General features: G+C 53.5%; 4 protein-coding genes across 6 annotated transcripts in view; 3 read left to right on the forward strand and 1 right to left on the reverse strand.

Annotated features, from left to right (window-relative positions):
- DOCK3 (dedicator of cytokinesis 3) overlaps window positions 1–13608 on the forward strand; it is a 351466-nt gene extending 337858 nt beyond the window's left edge. Inside the window, exons 47-51 of the mRNA XM_029916016.1 lie at window positions 87–234; window positions 3985–4103; window positions 5241–5328; window positions 9644–9726; window positions 10502–13608. Coding sequence (XP_029771876.1) covers window positions 87–234; window positions 3985–4103; window positions 5241–5328; window positions 9644–9726; window positions 10502–11011 — 948 coding nt within the window. The 3' untranslated portion in view covers window positions 11012–13608. The remainder of the gene's footprint in view (window positions 1–86; window positions 235–3984; window positions 4104–5240; window positions 5329–9643; window positions 9727–10501) is intronic.
- A 1069-nt stretch (window positions 13609–14677) lies between these two features.
- MANF (mesencephalic astrocyte derived neurotrophic factor) lies at window positions 14678–18195 on the forward strand. The gene is made up of 4 exons (XM_029916023.1): window positions 14678–14787; window positions 15532–15659; window positions 16400–16541; window positions 17719–18195. The coding sequence occupies exons 1-4, from the start codon at window positions 14703–14705 to the stop codon at window positions 17901–17903; spliced, it is 540 nt and encodes a 179-aa protein (XP_029771883.1). The 5' UTR covers window positions 14678–14702; the 3' UTR covers window positions 17904–18195.
- The window catches only part of DCAF1 (DDB1 and CUL4 associated factor 1), a 73547-nt gene continuing 69969 nt past the window's right edge, over window positions 16877–20454 (reverse strand). For all 3 annotated transcript variants that reach the window (XR_003900691.1, XR_003900693.1, XR_003900694.1), the window contains one exon: window positions 16877–17112. The gene's annotated coding sequence lies outside the window, so the exon portion shown is untranslated. The remainder of the gene's footprint in view (window positions 17113–20454) is intronic.
- RBM15B (RNA binding motif protein 15B) overlaps window positions 20258–20454 on the forward strand; it is a 3078-nt gene continuing 2881 nt past the window's right edge. The window contains exon 1 of the mRNA XM_029917876.1: window positions 20258–20449. Coding sequence (XP_029773736.1) covers window positions 20258–20449 — 192 coding nt within the window. The remainder of the gene's footprint in view (window positions 20450–20454) is intronic.

Here is a 20454-nt window from a genome sequence, read left to right on the forward strand (position 1 = left end):
GGTACCTGATGGCATGAAGAAGCCAACTCAGTCCTACAATCCTGGCCATTCAGACCTCTATCCTGCTGATTTTTCTCCCTTTGCAGCTCGCGTATCCCAACCCCAGGTACCAGGGCTCAATCACCAACGTCTCTGTTCTGTCCTCGTCCCAGGCAAGCCCTTCTTCCTCCAGCCTGAGTTCCACTCACTCAGCACCATCTCAGATGATTACCTCTGCCCCTTCCAGTGCCCGAGGTAAGGAGGGCAGGGCGCTGCTTGCAGAAGGGAGAGGAGAGGGCCTCATGAGCCCCACTTGTCCTCTTCTCATCTGTGGCTCTGTCTTTGTAAGCAGCCCTGTGACTTAGAGAATGCTCCCCTTTCAGCACTAAGGTCTCCAGGGTTCCCAGCTCCAGCAGTCTCTCTGGCTGGCTTCATACCCTGCACTGGGCAGCAGTTATAGTTGCGCTACCACAGAGGTGGCTGGCTGTTGCATCTCCACCTCTATAAGAGGACGCACAGCCCAGGAGAAAGCTCAATTCTTTTCCATTTAAACGTTTGCAAGAATGAAAGTCAAAGCTAAGGCAACAATGAGTCTTGTCTTGAGGAATTGAGCATGAATGCACAGTAGGAAAATTAAATTTGAAGGCTAAAGTTAACCCTGGAAAAATACTATTCTAAAAAGGAACAGCAACCAAAACGACCTTGTCAGCTGAGAAAGGCTTAATCAGGAGAGATGGCTCTGTGAAAAGCTATTTATGTTGCTAGTTATTGCCTGATTTCTTATTCAGTGGCTCAGTATTGTTCTCTGAGAGCCAGCATCTTTTTCACAATCTGATCCTAGTTCTCAGAGTCAAATTTGATTCTCTGTCCTTGTAGACAGAAGCATTTGCAATGGAATGGAAATCAGCTATAGGGATTAGGTTCTAGTGCTTCTCAGGGTGGCTGTGCAGGATAGCAACAGAAAAGAGTGGTCTGAGCTCATCAGCCAGTCACTGACTGTCGCTTCCAGGTTTGAAGTCTCTCATGAGCTTGCAGTCAGATGTCACCTGGGGCCGGGATCATCTACAGGTTCAGCTGTCCACCCAAGTCCCTATGGAGGGTCTTTACTTGTGGCTTGGGCTTCTCACAGCATGTAGCTGATTTTTCTCAGAGCAGGCATTCCAAGGTACCCAGGCAGAAGCTGCAATGCTTCTTATTACCCAGCCTTGGAAACCCAGAATGGCCCTTTTGCCACATTCTGTCAACTAGCTCACAAGTCACTAAGGCCAACCTAGAGACCAAGGTGGGGAATGAGACTGCCCCTCATGACGTGAAGAGTGGCATATGTGTTTTTGGAGAGAAGGCATTGGTGGTTGGCATCTCTGGAGACAAGCCATCACGGGGGCCAAACTCCAGAACATCATATAGAGAAAGGCTGACAGAAGCCCTGTCCCTTCCTGGAATAGACATTAAGTACAAAAGTAAACAATGATTAAATGAACTGGGCCCAAAGCTGGGAATGGTGATGAGGGCAGAGGCAACTAAGAAGGAGCAGGAATTTACTTCTAGGCTACACCATCCATGCAACCCATGTGCAGGCCTATCTGGAGAAAAACATAGGCCAGTATGTAGCATACCAGCGGTAGGCCTTGTGAGAGAAGATAGAAGATCTGGATCAGGCCTCGCAGAAGACTGCTTTTTCAGATAAATGTGGTAGATGCAGTAGGAGATGCACTGAGGGCATAGAGGGAAGGGAGCAGTCTGTTCCATTTCTGGTTATTATGGATGAAAGGAAGGCTTTTATGGAGAAGGTGTTCTAGAGGGTCCTTTGCATTAGAGTCTCCTCCCCCACACCCAAAAGTGGTCATGACACCAGTGGCCTTCTTCACCAAGCCCATTGATACTCTCTGCTGTAGTCCCTGTTGAAATCTTCCAGAAGGCCTGTAAGGCCCAGTCTAAACTCCTGTAAGTAGGAGTTACAGCTCCCCCTAATGGTCAAAAGACTAAGTGGAGCTCGGAAATTGGAGATTCTGATTGATCCTCCTTGAATAACTCAGTCATGCTGTGACTTAGCCTCCATTGGGTTTACCAGACTACAACTCAAGCAGTTCAAAAGTCCTGTGACACCAAAGCCTTTGTGGTGTTTACATGTTTTCATGAAAAGTAGCCATCATTCTCTGCTACCATGGGATTGGCTGCTCAGGGCTGAGGGCAGTGGGAGAAAAGTGAGATGGCAGAATTGGAAAACTTGGCAGTAACATAGAGCACCTCTTTGTTGTAGCACAAGAGGGGCCTCCATCACATAGATTCAAATCCTCAGTAGAGCATCTGGGGCCTGAAGGCTACTGTCCATCCTAGCACCCCCAACATGTATCAGGACATTGAGTACATAGATGTGGGTTTGGTCTGGTGGGCCAGGCTGTGAGCTCTGTGAGCTCAGGGACTATGGTCAGCCTGAAAAGGCAGTGTGACATGTTCCAACCACATGCCTGGTGTGGAATGGGTGTTAGGTTAGAGTTTGATGTAACAGAATTGCTATAAAGGTGCATCTTTCTGTGCACACTAAGTAAAAGGGTCCTGTCCAGAGCTATGGCTCCCAGGGCTCAGGGAGCATTCGGTTTCTTACTGGGAAGGCACTATAGAAATCAGTGGGATTAGGAACTCTTTTCCATTTTTCTCTAAATAGCCATTACTGACTTTTATTATACTGACTTCTGCAAGGTATTTAAACTTCATCTTCTTGGTCTAAAATAAATACAAATGGAATGTCTCAGGGACTGCTGGGGAAGCTGACTGCAGAGACCTTTTTTAGTTGTGCTCTGACAGTGCCTTCACTGCATACTCAAAGGAAGGCCCCAGGGACCCTGGGTTTCAGGGACACAGAGCCTCAGAGCTGCAGGTTCACCTCTCAGATGGAGCACTTGGACTCTCTAGCTTCACTAAGAGCACACCAGAGAGGGGTTCAACCACCTGAGCCAGCCAGAGGCTGCCCGTGGGCTAGTTTCTCATGGACATGCTGGTGTCTGGCATGAGTGGTGCACATCTGGAGGGCCTTCCAAATGATCCATTCCCAAAGAAAACCAGCAAGCTGTTCTCTTTATTTTTGCGGAAGGTACCCTCAAGGACCACAGGCTGACAGGTTCCTGGGACTGTAGCTATGACCTACATTGATGGGGACTGGACCACCGCATCTGGTGAGGTCTGGCCTTTGTAACAGCCCCTCAGGCCAGAGGACATCACCACAGAAGCCTCACAAAAGAAGAGCAGGAACCAAGTCAACTTAAGAGCCTGAGTTAAAGCCCCACAACTCCCAGACTAGCCTCCATATGACCCCTGAGTTCACTGAAGGGCAAGTCTCAGAGAGGGAAACTCTGGAGAGCCACCTGTGTGCAGGGCCCTGGGACCCCAGTCAGTATGGCTCTGGAGCTATATAGTAGGATGGCCAGGAAAGCAGAGGCCAGGCTCTGGAGGCCTGGAATCTGGGAAGGAGAAGCCTTTGGGCAAAGGTGGTAGGGGGTCAGCTGAGAACAGGGCCAATTGGTATCTGGAGATGGTAAGTGTGTTGAGACACAATGCATCAAGTAAGAACCATGCCACTATGTTATCTGAGTGTCTCTGTCTCTGTGTGATGGCTCCATTGCAAACTGGCCTGTGCCCATGCCTGGGCCCCCTGAGAGAGCCCAGCATCCAGGTCACCCATATCCCAAGAGTGCTGGGTGCAGGGGGCCCTTTGGGGCCCAGCTCCTATCCTTGGTTCTCGTGATCTGCCTCTAATGGTGAGGGGGCTCTATCAGTGGGCCTGCATTGCCCCAGTTCGCAGTATGCTCACCTTGGCTGGGACATCAGGTGGCCCCACCACCATCTCACCAGCAGGCTCTGCTTCATTCCTCCTGTGCTTGCTGAGCTCATCCTCACCCCAGCTGCAAGTGGACACCTACCCTGGTTCCCTGGCCCCAGGATGCTTGCCCATTAGGCCTTCCATCTGTGGCTTGTCATCTGTGCGTGATTGTTCTCACTTGGTTACAGGCTCTCCCTCTCTGCCAGATAAGTACCGCCACGCCCGGGAAATGATGTTGCTGCTGCCCACACACCGGGACCGCCCAAGCAGTGCCATGTATCCAGCAGCCATCGTGGAGAATGGACAGGTAGTGGACCCAGACTACTGACTGCCCTCTGCTGCAAGTATGGCAGCCTGGGCTGCCCTCATTGCATCTGCTAGGCTTTCTGTATTGTCCTGTGTGCCTCCCTCATTCCGCCATAAGACACTAAGAAGGTTTCTGGGTGCCCACTCTGGACAGGGACTGCAGTGGCTCTGGAAGATCAGCAATCCAGATGGAATTTATCTGTAGGAAGAATGCTGGCAAGTTGGAGCCACAATTGCTTGTGTGGCTGTCCTTCTTGCCAGCCTCCTGGACTCCTTATCCATAAATAGTCTAGCAGAAGAACATCGTTCTTTCTTATCCTGAGAAGGCAATGGTGGGCAGGGTCTTCCTCCCTGTGTGTGAAGGGCATCCTCACTGAGACATACTCTGCCTTTTTCATCCATCCATCTACCTGAAGTCCCTCATTGCCTCCTGAGGCTGCTCTCTCCACCATTTCTACAGCTTTCCAGATGCCCTACCTAGGGCCCTTGAACAAAGAGCTGTGGGGATTAACTCCTTCCCCTGCCCAATGTGCCTGCCCTTCTATCAGAGTCCATGAAAGTCACCTCCAAGCAACTATTACCTAGTCCTAGAGTGCCAGGAGTTTCTCAACTGTACCTCCCTGTGCCTGATCAGCCCTGCCAGGTAGAGGGAGCAGGCCTGCTTGGCAGCTGCCCATCAGAGCAGCGGGTCCTGTCCGTGACTTTCTAGGCTTGAGTGCTTCCCTTTGCCTTATCCATGGTGCTAACTTGGGTCTGTGCAGGGATCTCCAAGAGGCCAAGCCTGCCAGTGCTGAGGGATAGAGAGGTTCCCTCAGTCCTTTCTACCAGTGGGGTCTCCATGGTAGAACAGAGGGATACAGTTAGATACCCTCAGGTGCCTATGTCCTTTTTCTTGGCCATGTACAAGACAGCTTGGAGCCCAACCAGGCATTGTAGGGAGGTGCCTCCGATATTGACATGGCAGCACTCAGAGCCAGATAGCGAGGGACAGTCTTCCTATGGCTAAGCATGATCAGTACCACTGCTTTGATTTCCCTGTCTTCTCTTTAACATGTCCTGGCTCCTGGGCCCATAGCTCTGCCTCCTGAGGTATAACTGGTTGTTTTCACCCTCTTTGATATTTTTCTCCTTCCCTCAGCTGCCAAATTTCCAGCGGGCTCTGTTCCAGCAAGTGGTCGGATCCTGCAAACCCTGCAGTGATCCCAATCTGTCTGTGGCTGAAAAAGGTATTGTTCCCCTTTCTAGGTGGCCTTTCTCCATGTCCATCCCCGTCCTGAGCGTCTGATTCTTATCCTTGAGCACCAACTGGCCACGGCTGTGCCATACTTCAACACCCAGGCCTGTCTGTCTGTCCAGAGTCCTGACCAACTCTTGTGCTCACTGTTTAACCCACGTCTGGTTTGATGCTGACTTTGGATCCTGTTAGTTTGTGTATCTCCCTCTTAAGGGCCCACCATCGGAGAGGCCCCAGCTGCCACCTGCCCTGAGCCCACCTTTATGGAAACTCAGGCCGCTGTGTTCAGACTGTGGGCAGTCACTCCCTTGGGCTTCTCCCAGCCAGCCCCAGGATTCAGCAGGCCCTATGGCCCCTTTGGGCACTGTCATCTTGGGCCCTCAGGGACCTCTCCTTTTTGCTCAGAATTAGGCTCCTAAAAGAATGGGAAGGACAGGCCATGGCAAAGTGAATTTCCCTGAGATGGTCCTGTCCAAGGAAGCCCTAGGTACTCTGAATCCAGTCCTCCAGCAACCACTCTGGCCAGAAGCTGCTGTGAGTCCATCTTAGCAGGGATTGCAAGCCCATCAACTTGGGCATGAACCCGGGCAGTTTTTAGAACAAAGGCTGTTTGGATGGTGGCGTTTTACCCTGTGTCCTACTGCAGCAAGCTGATGGAAGAACCAGACTTGGACCCACATGACCGTGGACCAAAGCCCCACACATGGAGATCTGAATTAATTTTAACCCAGAGCAATACCTATAAGAAGATTATGTGAAGCTACCTGCCACCCACAACTTGGCCCCAGATCAGCCCCTCTCCCTGTAGTTTCCTCTCCCTCCCCTCCATCTGGTAGATCTTAGGACAGACTTATTCCCAGGAATACAAGCAGCTGTCCCATCAGACCCTGTCCCTCCAAAGCTGTCATCATGTTGTCATTGCACCTCCTCACCAAGTGCTGTCTGCTGTCCCCACTGTCATTGTTCCTCCCTTGCTCACCATAGAGGACATGCCTCTGTGTCTTCTTTAAGGAGACCAGACACTGGATCCACAACCTCAGTGGCTGGTAGGCATAGGCACCAGGTGCTCAACCACAAAGGACATGAAGATTCCTGCTGAAGATGCCTTCCTAGCCTCAAGGCTGCACATCTGAAAAACATGCGGCTTACCTGGACCCTGCACCTATTCCCCCAAAACAGAGTGACATTTTGGCCTCAGGGGCCAAAATCCACAGTATCTTTTCTTCCCCTGAATGCGGGGCCATCTGAGAACTACCCATGAGCACAGAAGGGCTCAGAGCTCTGGGGGCCAGACCAGGACCCTATGCCAACCAGACAAAGAAGAACAGCAGGCCTCAGACCAGGCTGCAGCAAGAAGTTGGACATGCCCACCCCCAGGTTTGTGAAGGAAAGAGGCAGAGGCCACAGTAAGCATGTCCATGCCACAGTGCCAGTGCTTCATGGGCAGCAAATGAGGCATTTGCCAAGTGGGAACACACAAACCAGAGCAGTGGCTCCCTAAGCCTCTCCTGGATCCACCAGGGCGAGAACTGTACAGACTTGTCACCATTCTCTTGTCATCAGGATCCTGAGTTCCACAAGGACTCCGCTTCTCACTATCTCTCTTTGCCAACCAGTGACTCTCAGGCTAGTGCTGGGCCTCCATTCACAGAGACAGAGAGAGAAATGCCAGGCCACATCGGGGATTGCCCCCTTCTCCCAGGATAAGTCACTCCATCTTAGACTTTCCACTAGGCCCAGGACACATGTGTCACATGCCAGAGGTTTATGGGCCTCATTGCTCACCAACATCAATCAGATAGTTCTGGTTCACTGGAGTGGCTCAGGCAGGCGCCCTTTGAAAGCCACTTTCTTGCCCCGTAGCTTTCCTGCCTGCAAGTTCATTTGCGCTCTTGTGGGTGAACATCTGTGGCCCCGTAGTAAGATCTTGGGCTGTCAGGACCACTTTGGGGAAGCTGCCCAGACCCACCTCCAAGCTTCTTAATTCCTGAGATCGGTGGCTTTTTTTTTTTTTTTTTAGAACTTTTCTGTTTGGAGAGAACAAGTTTCAGTGCTAAGGACCCAGAAGCTCATGCCCCATCTTGAGAAGAGCCTGCATGAGAATGGGCTTATCTTGTTCTTCGGGTGCCTCAGGCTCTCCTAGGAGGCCTTCTGGTAGAATCCACCTGGTGCTTTCCTGGTGCTTTCAGAATTCTTTCCTCCCTTTAGGTGACAGCCGAGTCCCTGTCCACCCAAGCACTGCCACACCCTCCCTCCAGCCACCTGCCATCAGCCATCCCATGAGACTGAGCAGTCCTTAGAACTGAGGCTGTTCAGGTAGCAGAGTTCTACCTTGTGTTCTACTGCCAGCCCACTCTAGTTCCTCACTAATAGGGAGGGAGAAGGACAAAACCACTTTATCCCTGGACCACATGGGCCTGGCCCCTCCTGGCCACATCCTCCTTGAAGGTTAGACTCCAGCTCCTTCCTTTTCCAGAGTCTCTCTGGTCGCATTAGGCCCTAGCATTCCTTGCTCAGTACCTAGCGCTCGGAGAGCCCAAACCCCATCCTCATCCAGCACACTTGAGTTACAGCTGCCTCAGAACAAAGCCAGCCGCTAGGTTCCTGAACTGTGAGCTGCTTTGCTGCTGCTGAGAGCCCAAAGAGGAGATTATGTTTGCCTGCCTCCATCACAGAAAAGGCACATTTCTTGTCTGGTATTTGGTCTCCGGGAGGAGTTGGCCAACAGGGTTTACATGTCCCCTGCTGTTCCTGCAAAGTGGCACCCTCTAGCCCAAGATCCAGCCATTCTTCCTTTCCACTCCCCTCCTGCAAAGTTGCTCACCTCAGCTGTGGCTGAGGGAGGGGTGTAGACAGGGTGTGCACAGTATTCTGGCACTGGCTTCCTTCCTTGGCATAGGTGGACACTGCGTTTCCCTTTGTCCAAGGCCCTACTCTACCCTGCATCCATGGCATGTGGGTGCCAGGAACTGGGCCTCTTTCCAAGTCTAAAAGCACCCTCAGTCCCACAGCCCTCCCTCTTCTTGGAAAGCCATGGGTTGAACCAGACCTGAGCCACAACTCTTGGGCTGTATGTACTTCCCTTCAGCAGGCACAGTGAACACAAGTTCTTGCCTGAAAACCCCTTGTGCATCCCAAACCCAGTCAGTAGGCAGAGAAGCAGTGGGATGGGCACAGCTTGTATGTTACCAAAGGCCCTTTGGGGGCCAACTCCCGCCCACACCCTGGCCATGCACTAGCTCTGGGACCAGGCAGTCTCTGCTTCCCACTCCCTATGCTCCCTGCTTTTTCTGTTAGGCCAGGGCAGTTAGAGAGCCTGACTTAGCTCTGGTGAGGAGCTCTGTGACCTGCACTCTGCATTCTTCTCAGCCCGTTCCACTCTGCTCTCCTCACTTCTCTTCTCTGTCCTCTTCTGGCAAATGCCAGAGGCTCTGCAGACATTCACTCCCGGCTACACTGTCTCTCAGCTTGCCTCACCCTGAGTACTCTTCAGACATCAGTCCACTCTGCTCCCATCCTCTTAAGCGGTTTCTGTCCCTGGCCACTCTCCCCCATGGGCCACAGTGTCTCACGTGGCCAGTGTTTTCTGGGGCCTGGCATGCCACTCCCACATGTGCCGGCTACATAGCACACACCTGGAGAAGCCATAGGCTGTAGGATGGGCTTCTCCCTGAGGATGGCTCAGAAGTAACCTCCCTTCATGCCATCTGTTTCCACCCTTCAGCAGTGCCAGCACTTCCTGTCTGCCCACATGGGGCACATCCTCGTCCCCCCAGTGCCTCCCTGCAGCCTGCTGCATGGTAAGAAGACCTCTAGTGGGTGCCCCAGATAGTGCCTGTTTTCAGACTTGACTCAGAGGCAATAGTAGCAGCCTTCCAGACTAAGAAGATGGGCCATTCTCTGGGCTGACTCAGCCAAGGAAAAAACATCCCCACCATAGGAAGAAACCTGCTGGGCTTTGAGGTCAGTGAGGTTTCCAAGTACAGCATATGAGCTTAGAAGGCCTTCCCAACCAGGGGGGCTGAAGACAATGGAACGGACTGTGCTAGCCAGCTCCTCACCAGCCTGTCAGAGCTACAACTGCCTGTGGCCCACCATTCCATGGGCTCACCGTACTCGACGGCACAGATACCTTTTACTCCAGCAGCCTGTTTTGGAGAACTTCAGTGAAAAGAAAGGTTTTTCTGTGACCTTCAATGCTGAGGGGCCCCCAGGAGACTCTTCCCCACAGCTGCACAGTTGGAAGATGTGCCGGCACGCAGCCCAAGAAAGCCCCAGCTTAGGCTCTGGTTCTATTCCCTTTGCAGGTCATTACTCCCTACATTTTGACGCCTTCCACCATCCCCTGGGTGACACCCCCCCGGCCCTGCCTGCCCGGACTCTGCGCAAGGTAATGTATTGAAGCAATAGCCCCACAAGAGTGTGAAAGGAATCTTCTCATCTGCTCTGGAAGCTCCTCGGTCTGCAAAAAGAACCACAGCCCTCCCCTGCTCCTCTGTCCCAGAGCAACCAGCCTGGCAGAAGCTGGGGGTGACCAGAGCCACACTCGTGATGCAGATGACCCATGTGTCCTGCAATCAATGGAATGGGAACAGGGAGGTCAGAGGGTCATGGGGACAGCAACACACAGTACCCTGAGTGTGTTGGCAAGGTGCAGTGAGGGGCTGGGAGCTCCCTACTGACACCACTAGATATTGACACTACAGTTCAAGAAGTAAAAAAACATTCCCATGGTAGATCATAGAGCATCCTATGCTCTATGTCAAAATCAAGAAACAGGAGGAAGCAAATTTTTCTGCATGTTGGAAAAGACAAACTCTGTCACAGATTTTAGCAACAGAATGGATTCATCTGGCCCATGGCCCCTCAGGGTACTTCCTGCTCTCCACACTGGCCTGCCCACCCAACCCTTCTGTCAGCACCCCAGAGCCACACAGGGTACAAATGCCTAGCAGCCAGGCCAGGGCCATTTTTGTCCACAGAAATGCAGCTGGTTCTGTGGTTCCCCTAGCTTTCTGGGGGCACGGGAACTGGGGTGGGGGACAGCTACTGAAGAAACAAATGTGCAGCCGATGTGTGCAGGCACTTGGTCCTTTCTTCACATAGTGGGCCAGCCCACCTGTCTGGAGAAAAGGATTCTAACATGCCCACCCTTTCCTTTGCAGTCTCCTCTCCACCCTATCCCAGCCTCCCCCACAAGCCCCCAGTCAGGTCTGGACGGCAGCAACTCTACCCTGTCTGGCAGTGCCAGCAGCGGTGTGTCCTCCCTGAGCGAGAGTAACTTTGGGCACTCCTCAGAGGTCCCCCCTCGAACCGACACCATGGACTCCATGCCAAGCCAGGCCTGGAACGCTGATGAAGATCTTGAGCCGCCCTACCTCCCTGTCCACTACAGCCTCTCTGAGTCCGCAGTTCTGGACTCCATCAAGGCCCAGCCATGCCGAAGCCACTCAGCACCGGGGTGTGTCATCCCTCAGGACCCCATGGACCCGCCTGCGCTGCCACCCAAGCCCTACCACACCCGCCTGCCAGCCCTAGAGCACGATGAAGGTGTGCTGCTACGCGAAGACGCTGACAGGCCTCGGGGCCTGCACCGCAAGGCCTCGCTACCCCCCGGGAGCACCAAGGAAGAGCAGGCCCGCATGGCCTGGGAGCATAGCCGAGGGGAACAGTGAGGGGCAAGGAAGCGGCTGGGATGCCGCCCTCAGTGAGCAGCTTGCCCAACCACTCCAGGTCTGAAAAGCAAGTACCCCCGCCAGGGAGCCAGAGAGGCCTGGCACTCAGGAGAGAACCACCCCGAGTCTACGTTCTACTGCCGTGAACTCGTGTGTTGCCATGTACAGAGGCCGCAGCAGCATGAAGGGTTGTGGCTTCTCTTTTTATTTCATTTTCTACGTTTCCATTTCTATGGGTTTTCCTTTCTTTCCTTTATGCAGTAGATGCTTTCTTCCTCCTGCAGTTCCAGACCACGTGGAGCTATATGGAGACATTGCACAGAGAGAATCGCTTCGCAGCTTTGCAGGGCCCAGGGGTAGGAGTTCAAGCCCTCCCTCCAGGGCAGAGATGCACAGAAGAATGGAAATTGCACTAGGGACTTCTTCTGTTGCTGTGAGGACAGAAGAACTCATGGTTGTATTCAGGGATCACAAGGACCACGTGGACTACATGTCACAGGTGGACAAGGGAGCTATAAGCCGTTTTGCACAAATGCCTACCCACCTGCCCACTCTTCCATCCAGGAGTGTGAGACTGAGGGGCTTCTTGGGCCAACCTGCCAACTCAGGCATGTGACCTGGCCTAACTGCATGCCCAGGGCACACTGCCAGGCTTCCATGGGCCAGTCCTGTTTCCCACTCTACCTTGGATTTTTCCATCACTTTTATTTCTGACCATTTGCTCCCTTCCACTCTCAATACACCTCATGCATTGCAGGAGCCCCCTTGGTGAATGGATCTGCAAAGGTTATCTCCCACCCTCTGCCCTCTGGGCTTGTGTGGGGGTGTGGAGTCAGAGGGACTACCCTAGCCACCTTCCCCTCCATGGCCCAGGAGGCCAAGTGTTGAAAGACAAGCTGGTAGAGGAGCAAGGCTGGGGTGTGGCAAGGGCCAGAAATCCTCTGGGTTTTTAGAAGTGGCCAGAATGCCTGTCATCCAGTTCCTGAATCAGGGATTTTCAGCACTACCTCTGAGCAGTGGGGCTGGCTGCCCAGCCAGGCTTCCAGCCTTGACTCGTGGTCAGGTTCAGCAAGCTTCTGGGTAGAGAGTGGGAGGAAGCCCCTCCTTTTGGAAGCAGAGAGCCACACAGGTTGAATTATCCTCTCTCGAGTGGCCAAGTGTAGCCCACTCCCCCCATCCCACCTTCCCAACCCCCCCCCCCGACTCCAGGCCCACAGGGACCACCACTCAGGGTTCAGGGTGGGCAGGAGGGCAGTTTCTCCAGCCTTCCCAGTCTACTGGGCAGAGCGCAATGGTATCTTTATAGGAAACTCTTTCAGGTCAGGGCATGGATTTTCCTCTTGGTTTATTATTTGGGGGCGATAGGGTGGGGTGGTAATAGTATTTTACCAGGGTGCTTCTAAGTTACTTTAAAAAAAAAGTCTACAATTTTTTTTCATTTGCATAAATTCACAACTTTGATGGTCACAAGGCTGCCTTCTACTTATTGAGCAGAGGTGTTCTCCCCTAGTTCCTCTTCTGCTGGCCTGTCTGACCTCCATGGCCAGGCCCTGGGCCCTAGACCCCCATCCCTTCCCCATAACCCCTCTTTCCAAACAGACAAGGCCAGCCAAGGTGTTCTCTTGGAAACAAATGCCAGCTTATTGAACAGGAAATACCAGCAAGTAACCGATTGGGTAGATAGAGGGCTGCATTATCTTTAGGGCATCTGGGGGTGTCTCTCACCAGTGTAGGTCCTTTCTGATAATTATAAGGATGGCTCCAGGCAGAGTGGGTCCGTCATGGCAACCTGACTTCGGAGGGCAGCCTAGGGCATGTGGCGTTCACAAAGTGTTTGAGAGTTGGGGGCTAGCTCTGTATTTGAATCTTAGGTAAGAGGGTATCTTTAGACTTTAGGGCACTTCTGAACCTCAATCCCTGGATAAGGCAGTCATCACATAAGAACATCGACCTTCTCCACCTTGTGGCACAGGAGGGTAGGGAGGGCAGTGTGGGTTGTGGGTTCGTTTGGCCTTGCTTTTTTATGTAAGGTAAGCTAGATTTGTTTTCTCTTTCCATTTTCCCTAACTGGATGAAAGGACATAATCCAAATCCCTTTTGTTGGAGAACCGCCAGTCTGAGGGGAAGTGGGAGGCCAGAAATGAGAATCCTCTGAAAAGATTGTGAAATACTGACTTTCATTCTTTCAAGCTTATTTGTAAATACTTACTTGAATGCTGTGTATTTGTACAGGAATTTGAGCAAAAAATGTATAGAGTGTGATGTCCAATTGGTATTCAGCCCTATAAATGTGTTTTTAACCTCTGACATTCTGTGCTTATTTAAAATAAGAAAACTTCTAACCATTTCTTTTGTGTATTTATGTTTAAAAAGTGGTTTAAAAATGAATCTTATCTGTACCAGAAAGCAAAGTTAAAAGGAAAAACAATTTGTACTAGTGTCCCAAAAGGTATTTTACTGTATATATTGTGGTAGCATGTTCTAAATCCAACAAGTAATGTGAATTTTAGATGTAAATATCTGCCACTTGATTTTTCCCCCTTTCCCCACTCCTTTGACTGCTGTGATGTGAATTAAAGATGAATACCTGATACTGACCCACTGAATTCACTGAATGGGAGCAGCCCAAGTGCCCCCCTCGAACCCTTGTCGCTGGGCTCCAAGCCCTTTAGCCCCATAGAAATCTCTCTGCACAGAGCCAACCTGCCAAGCCTTGCACTTGAAGGGAGGACAGCCAAAGAGGAAACCCCCTCCAGTGCTCGTCGGCTGACTCGCGGGCCCCCACCCAGGAAGCGCCTCCCGGCAGCTAGGGACCCGAGCGCTCTGCGGGGAAGCCGGAGGCGGCGGGTCCGCCGTTTAGATCCCCGCCGAGGCGGCCGGCTCGGATCGCACAGCCACAGCGCCTAATGAGGCCAGGCGCTCGCCGGAGGGGGCCGTTCCAATGAGAAATCCTCAGCACAACGTATGTCCACCCCGACCGACGTCCGGTTAGCTCGTACAAGACGGGCTCCGGCCTGATGCGGACATTCGGAACGGGTCGGCAGGGGTCGCGGGCGCAGAAGCCTCCGCAGACGCTCTCGAAGCCTGGATCCTCTGCCTACGGCATCGTTTGAAAAAAAGAAAAGAAAAGGAACCTCCCGGAAATCTGGCCTGCAACGGCCCGACCTCCCTGCCTGCCCTTTAGGCCCCGGCTGACCCCAGAGCCGCTGGCCTGTGCGAGTCGTGGCCCCTAGCGGGGAGGGGCTTTTTCGGGAAGAAATGGGGCCCAGAGCAGGGAGTACTCGGGACAATTCAGCAGGCGCGGGGCTGGAGCCGAACCCCGAGCTAGTTTTCGGTGCAATGCGTCTGCCACAGCTGCTGCCCCTACTCAAGATGGCGGCCCGGGCCCCTTCCGTCGCCGTCGCTGCCGCTTCCTGCAGGCCTCCCTGGTTCAATCAGCGGCCGACAACTGTCTAGGGCCAAGGGCGGGCGAAGCTACCAGCCAATAAGGAAGGGCAGCGTGGAGCCGCCCGTCTGGGCTCTCAGGCGCGTGGACCAATGAGAGCGTGGCGTGTGGGAGGGCACGGGGTCCGCCCGCCAATGGGGAACTACGGCGCGCGGCCGGGACCCCTAGGCTGCGCCTCACAGCGGGCGCGGTTCAGTCGGGCAGTGGCGGCGGCGGCGGCGGCGGCGGCGGCGGCGGAGGTGGAGGATGTGGGCCACGCACGGGCTGGCAGTGGCGCTGGCACTGAGCGTGTTGCCGGGGGGCCGGACTCTGCGACCAGGCGACTGCGAAGGTGCGGCGGGGCCGGGGTCCGCCCGTCGAAGCCGACCTGGCGGCGGCGCTGAACTCACCCAGACCACCGACCGAACCGCCGAGAGGTCGGGGCTGGAAAGGGCGGGGGCGGCGGCCGTCCCAGCGGGGTCCTCCTGAAGAGGGGCGGACGGCAGCCTAGAAAACAGTTCCTGGGCCTAGGAAACTGGTTCAACAAGAAAAAGTTGGGACTAGATCGTGTAGAAAACTTGGCCTGAAATTGAGATAATGCCGGAGTTTCTTTCCTTTCCCATCACTGGGCAGAGGCTCTGCCTGGCACTGGTCGGGAGTCCCCAGGGCCGGCCGTGAGCACCGCTCTGGGTCCTGTGTGCTTGCGAAGCCGCACCTCCGGTTCGCTGTTGTATTTGGAAATGAGAAGCATTTGGATTGTTTTTGTTTTCGCCCTCTGGTTTGGACTCTTCTGAGGTCACAGTGAGTCCATCCCAAGGACACGTGTTCAATCTCGGCTTAAACTATGGAAGGAGCAGGGAGGAGCCTTGTATGGGTCACTGGGTGATGCTTGTTCCCCCAGTGCCTTAGGTGTACTAAGGGACCCCAGCAACCTGGAGCTGGGTTCTGCCCGTCTGTGGGCGCCCGAGAAAACCCGGTGATGGAAAAACTCACCTCTCACAGTGTCTGCTACTTAAGTTGCTGACAGAGTTCCCTCCTGGTGGATTGGGGTGCACCTTGGTGATTGCTGAGCATCTCCTTTCCCTCTCTTTTCCAGTCTGTATCTCCTATCTGGGAAGATTTTATCAGGACCTCAAAGACCGAGATGTCACATTCTCACCACCCTCTGTTGAAAAAGAGCTTATAAAATTCTGCCGGGAAGCAAGAGGCAAAGAGAATCGGTTGGTGAGTAGCTGGTTATCCTCCCTGGCCGGCCCTGCCCACTCGCCTGCTCAGGAGGTCCACTGTTCGGTCAGTGTGCTAGTGTGGGACTCCAGTCTCCAGTGAATTCTGCAGTTGTGAGATTTTGTTATCTTGTTAGTATTGAATAAGCACCTACTGTGTGGTAGGCACTGGGAGTATCAGCGGGGAGAAATGACAAGCAAACAAATGATGACACTGGGATGGATGTCCAGCAGAAAATGGACCAGGGTGCTCTGGCAGAGAGGGTAGATGCTGCTCTAGGCAAAATAGTCAAGAATGTCTCTGAGGAAGAGTCATCATTGCGGGGGGGAGGGGGGGTAGCATCCCAAGCAGAGGGAACAACCATTGTGGGTGCTCAGAGGACATGTGCAAGAACACGAGATAATAAAGTGGGCACAGGGTAGGTCAGGGCCAAATTGAGGACAAGATCCCTAATGAAATGATGGCTTTTGTGGCTTTAATTTCCTGGCAGTCGCTGGTTTATCTATTTTTAAAGGTCTGAATCCTGGTGACTTTTAAACTTATTTGGAGGTTGTCAGCTCTGGGACCGAGCACGTATTAAGAGCCCAGGGTTAAGTTAACACTGACTCAATCTGAATGCTGGTACAGGCAGGGCATGGGAAAAGGAGGCCCTGGCAGAGAGATGTTTTGAGGGATCAGTGTGTTGTGGAGAACACTTTCAAGGGGGACCTCCTGAAAGCTATTGTCCTTTTTTGCTGCAGTGCTACTACATTGGGGCCACAGATGACGCTGCCACTAAGATCATCAATGAGGTGTCGAAGCCCCTGGCCCACCACATCCCTGTGGAGAAGGTCTGTGAGAAACTCAAAAAGAAGGACAGCCAGATCTGTGAGCTGAAGTATGGTGAGTGTGGCTCGACCTTATTTAACAAACAGGGACTCTCTGAGCTCAGGCATTAGGAGTTGACTTTCTAGCTGGGAGACACAGGTGAGAGACTAGAGCCTGGTGAGTTCTGTAGGCGGGTAGACTGTGCTGAGTGAGGGGCGGGGTGGATCAGGCCTCGTGAGTGGAGGTCTGAATAGGCCTCACTAGGTAACATTCAGCATACTTTGAATGCAGCCAGTAGAAGATTAGCCAAGGGGACAGTAACAGAAGAACATGCCAGGCCGAGCAAACAGGCAGTGCAGAGGCAGCCAGAGGCATGATGGGTAGACAGAGCACAAGAGGGCCTTGCCGGTTGGTGAAGATCTTTAATCTGAGTCAAGTTGGAAACATGAGTTTTTGGGCAAAGAAGAGATGTGGCCTGGTATCTCCTGGCCACAAGCTCTGAAGACCCAGGGATCTTTCTTATTTTGAAGAGAAATGCTGTGTGCAGACAGGCAGGCCAAGCGTTGCAGCTGATGCAGCATCTCGTCGAGATCTCTGGCAGCGAAAAGCAGTCCTCAGAAACAGGACCAAGAATAGTTGTCCTCATCTGTAAAAGTTAAGCAGCACCAACATATTTTACTCTGACTCAAGTGTCCAAGGGCCTGTGTTTGTCCACTTGGGTCAAGGATGCCTAGTCTCCTGACCATGACGTGACAGGTGCCATGGGCTCAGGGTCTCTTTGTGGTCACAAGTGGTTGTGGAGAGTAAGCTCCTGACCAGGGCCTGTGTTGGTAAATTAGAGCTGGGGGTGGGGGGGGGTCTCTCCGCTGTCACTGGAGCTGTCATTCTACAGTGATTTGACCTCTACTGTGACTAATTTTCAAGGCACTTCAGGGAGTGGGAACCACATTTCTCCTGTAAGGTTCCTCCTGTAAGAACCATGTGGCCTCCATCCCTGCCCTTGGCAATACTGTATGTCTGGGTAGATGCTGCCAGTGTGAGACCAGCCTTCCGGAGAAAACGCCCGGGCCATTTTCGTCAGTTGAGGGCAGTGGGCACAGACACACACCTGCATGTGTCTGGAAACGTCCGTCCCCCTCTGACCAGTAGGGCTGCTTATTTTAACAGATGGGAGGCTCTACTGGGGTGACCTGTCCCAGGACTATGGGGATCCATGGCCACTCCCACCAGCTCTCCCTGCTCTCTCCTCCAGACAAGCAGATTGACCTGAGCACAGTGGACCTGAAGAAGCTTCGGGTCAAAGAGCTCAAGAAGATCCTGGACGACTGGGGGGAGACGTGCAAAGGCTGTGCGGAGAAGTCTGACTATATCCGGAAGATTAATGAACTGATGCCTAAATATGCCCCGAACGCAGCCGGTTCACGGACTGATTTGTAGTCTGCCCCTGACCCCCGCTGCACCTGTGGGGAAAGCATTCCACTTGCGTCTTCCCTGCAGCCTTTTTGTAATTTATTTTTTAGGTGGGCTCCTGACAATGTCAGGTGTGAAGCCTGGAGCTCTCCTGCCGTTACTGGCTCTGCAGCGCCCCCTAGGGGGTCCACTTTGTTCTGTTGCTGGTTTACTCTAGGACTTCAAAGTGTCTTTGGGAATTTTTTATTAAAGGAGGAACATTTCTAGCTGTCCTTGGAGAATTAAAGTGAATCTGAAATAGGATTTCAGCCCTAACGAAGATCGCAGCAGTTTATGCTTTCCAGTTCACAAGAGTTGTCTGTTATCTTCGCATCTGCCCCTTGGCCGCCAGTGCTGGAGATGCCAGGCAGGACACCGGTTGAGGCATGGGGGCATGGAGGCGAGCCCGGGAGGAGGCTGGTCTCTTGCCCCACCCCGAAGTGACTTGGAGTGGAAGTCTCACCTGAGGAGCTGTAGGCTGCACAGCCTCTTGGCAGAGCCTCAGGGGCTGAACCTGGTGTGCAAGGGAGTGGCTGGGTCCTCGCAGGACTTGAGGGTATGTTTAGTGTGGTTTTCTGGAAGGATAACTTCAGTAACTGCCTGTGTTCAGTACTGTCACATTTCTAACGATGCTATTGGACTAGCTCTCTCCACCAAGCACCGTCCAAATTTGGCCATCTACTTGGTCATCTGAATTTGTGGTGTTGGGTCAGTCCCAGGCCTCTGATGCCTAAATGGGGTTTTGGGAGATGTGCAGTGGTCAGTTTATACAAAGAGCCTGTGAGAGCCAGCCTTTTGCCTTTGTTTACCCAAGACAACCCTAATAGTTGAGGTCTTGTCCCCAAAATGTCTTCAGAGTCTGTTTTTTCTTAGTTACTTGTGGGGTTGGCTCTTGGGAAATCCAGTTGTCCATGTAAACTGTGGCTTGGACACCCCTGTGCTTCTCAGGCCTGCAGAGACTACCTGAAGGGAAAGACCAAGCAGTAGTGCTTTCCAAGGAGGACCTCAGATCACCCCATTTATGCAGTTGCTTAATTCAGTTTGCCTACACAGACCTTGTTGCAGCCTGCTGTGGCATCCACTAGTGCAGTGGCCCCACATTTTGCACATCGGCAATACCACATCTAAGGTGAAGGCAAGGTTGAGCCACTTCTCAGGCCAAGACTTCCTTGTTTTGGGGAATGAGCTGTTAGGATCTGACAAGCACAGTGTCCTGAATCCCTTGCAGGTGCTGGGAAAATCCACAGCTAAAAGCAGAAGCCTTAGCCGGTGGATGGCCATGAACACAAGTGAACACAAGAACAGGAAAAACAACTGCTACCACTCTAGGGCTGACCCCCCTCCCCCCCCCCAGGTTATCTATGAAGGGGTTAACTCGTCCCTCCTGCAAGTGAAGTTCCACTCAGACAACATCACAGGTGTTTTTGTGTAAGAGCTTTTCCCTTGCACCTGCGTCAGCTGTTCCAGGAGTGGTTTATTGATGGTTATGGGAGGAGGAGGAGCTGGTCGGCTTTAACCCACCCCCACGGTTTCCTGGCCGAAGCTGGGTCAGGTTCTGCAATGCTCTCAACAGCTCTCTGGGAAATGAAGCCATCCTGAGGGGGCTTGGGCGCCGGGGCAGAATTCCACCCACCCCATCGGCCCCACACCTCACCTCTGGAGAAGAGGGCCTGCCCCTGGAGATGAACAGAAGGGCACCAGTAAGCGAGAGGTAAGCGTGGCAAGCCGTACTGCGGTAACTACTGGGTTTGGCTTTCTCTTCACCCATGGCTCCATGGCCCTGTCCTTACAGCCCACTGCTTGGGTGGCTGCAGCAGAGGGTTGGCCCAGTGGCGTCGAGAAGCCTGTTCCCACTTAGCGGCATGTTTGTTGGCTCCGGTTTCTCAGCCAAGCCCAAACAGGTCTGGCCTTTTGCATTCATAGCCCATCGTCTCGCAGCCTTTCCGGAGGTCGCTGCATAAGTTACCTGAACGCTGAAGATATCTGGTCTGTGGGCGGTTGGTCCTGAACGGGGGCCTAGGAAGGGGCATGCCTAGGTTCTCACGCCTGCCCATTCCAGACCCCAGCGGGGAGATGGCTGTGGTGGGAATTAGAGAGATGCTACCTAAAGAGCCACTGGGTTAAGCCCCGTGAGCCTGGCGCCCGCAGACGCTACCACTCCTACTACACGCAGCGCGGTACACCCAGGGCCCGCAGCTCACTGGGATCAGGGTCCGTGCAAGCCTACCTGGCCCTCATGAGGGCCATGACTTCCGCGCAGCTCAGAGCCTTGGCCGCGCGGGGGCATTAGAGCTCACTTTCAGGCTCATCCGGTGTCACGTGGCACGGGGCGGCGCAGCCCGATGACGTACACCGGCGCAGCTCTCGCCCCGCCCGCCGCTCGGTCACGTGACAGTCCGGCGCAGCCTGATAACGCGACGCCCAGCCCCTGGGCGCCGCTCCCGCCCCGCCCCGCCGCCACTGCCGCGCCGAGTCCTTTTGTCCAAGATGGCGGCGCCGGGGGCGCTGCCTCCTCGGCCGCCGCCGCCGCCGCTGTGAG

Source organism: Suricata suricatta, chromosome 12 (assembly GCF_006229205.1).
Source record: "Suricata suricatta isolate VVHF042 chromosome 12, meerkat_22Aug2017_6uvM2_HiC, whole genome shotgun sequence".
NCBI lineage: Eukaryota > Metazoa > Chordata > Mammalia > Carnivora > Herpestidae > Suricata > Suricata suricatta.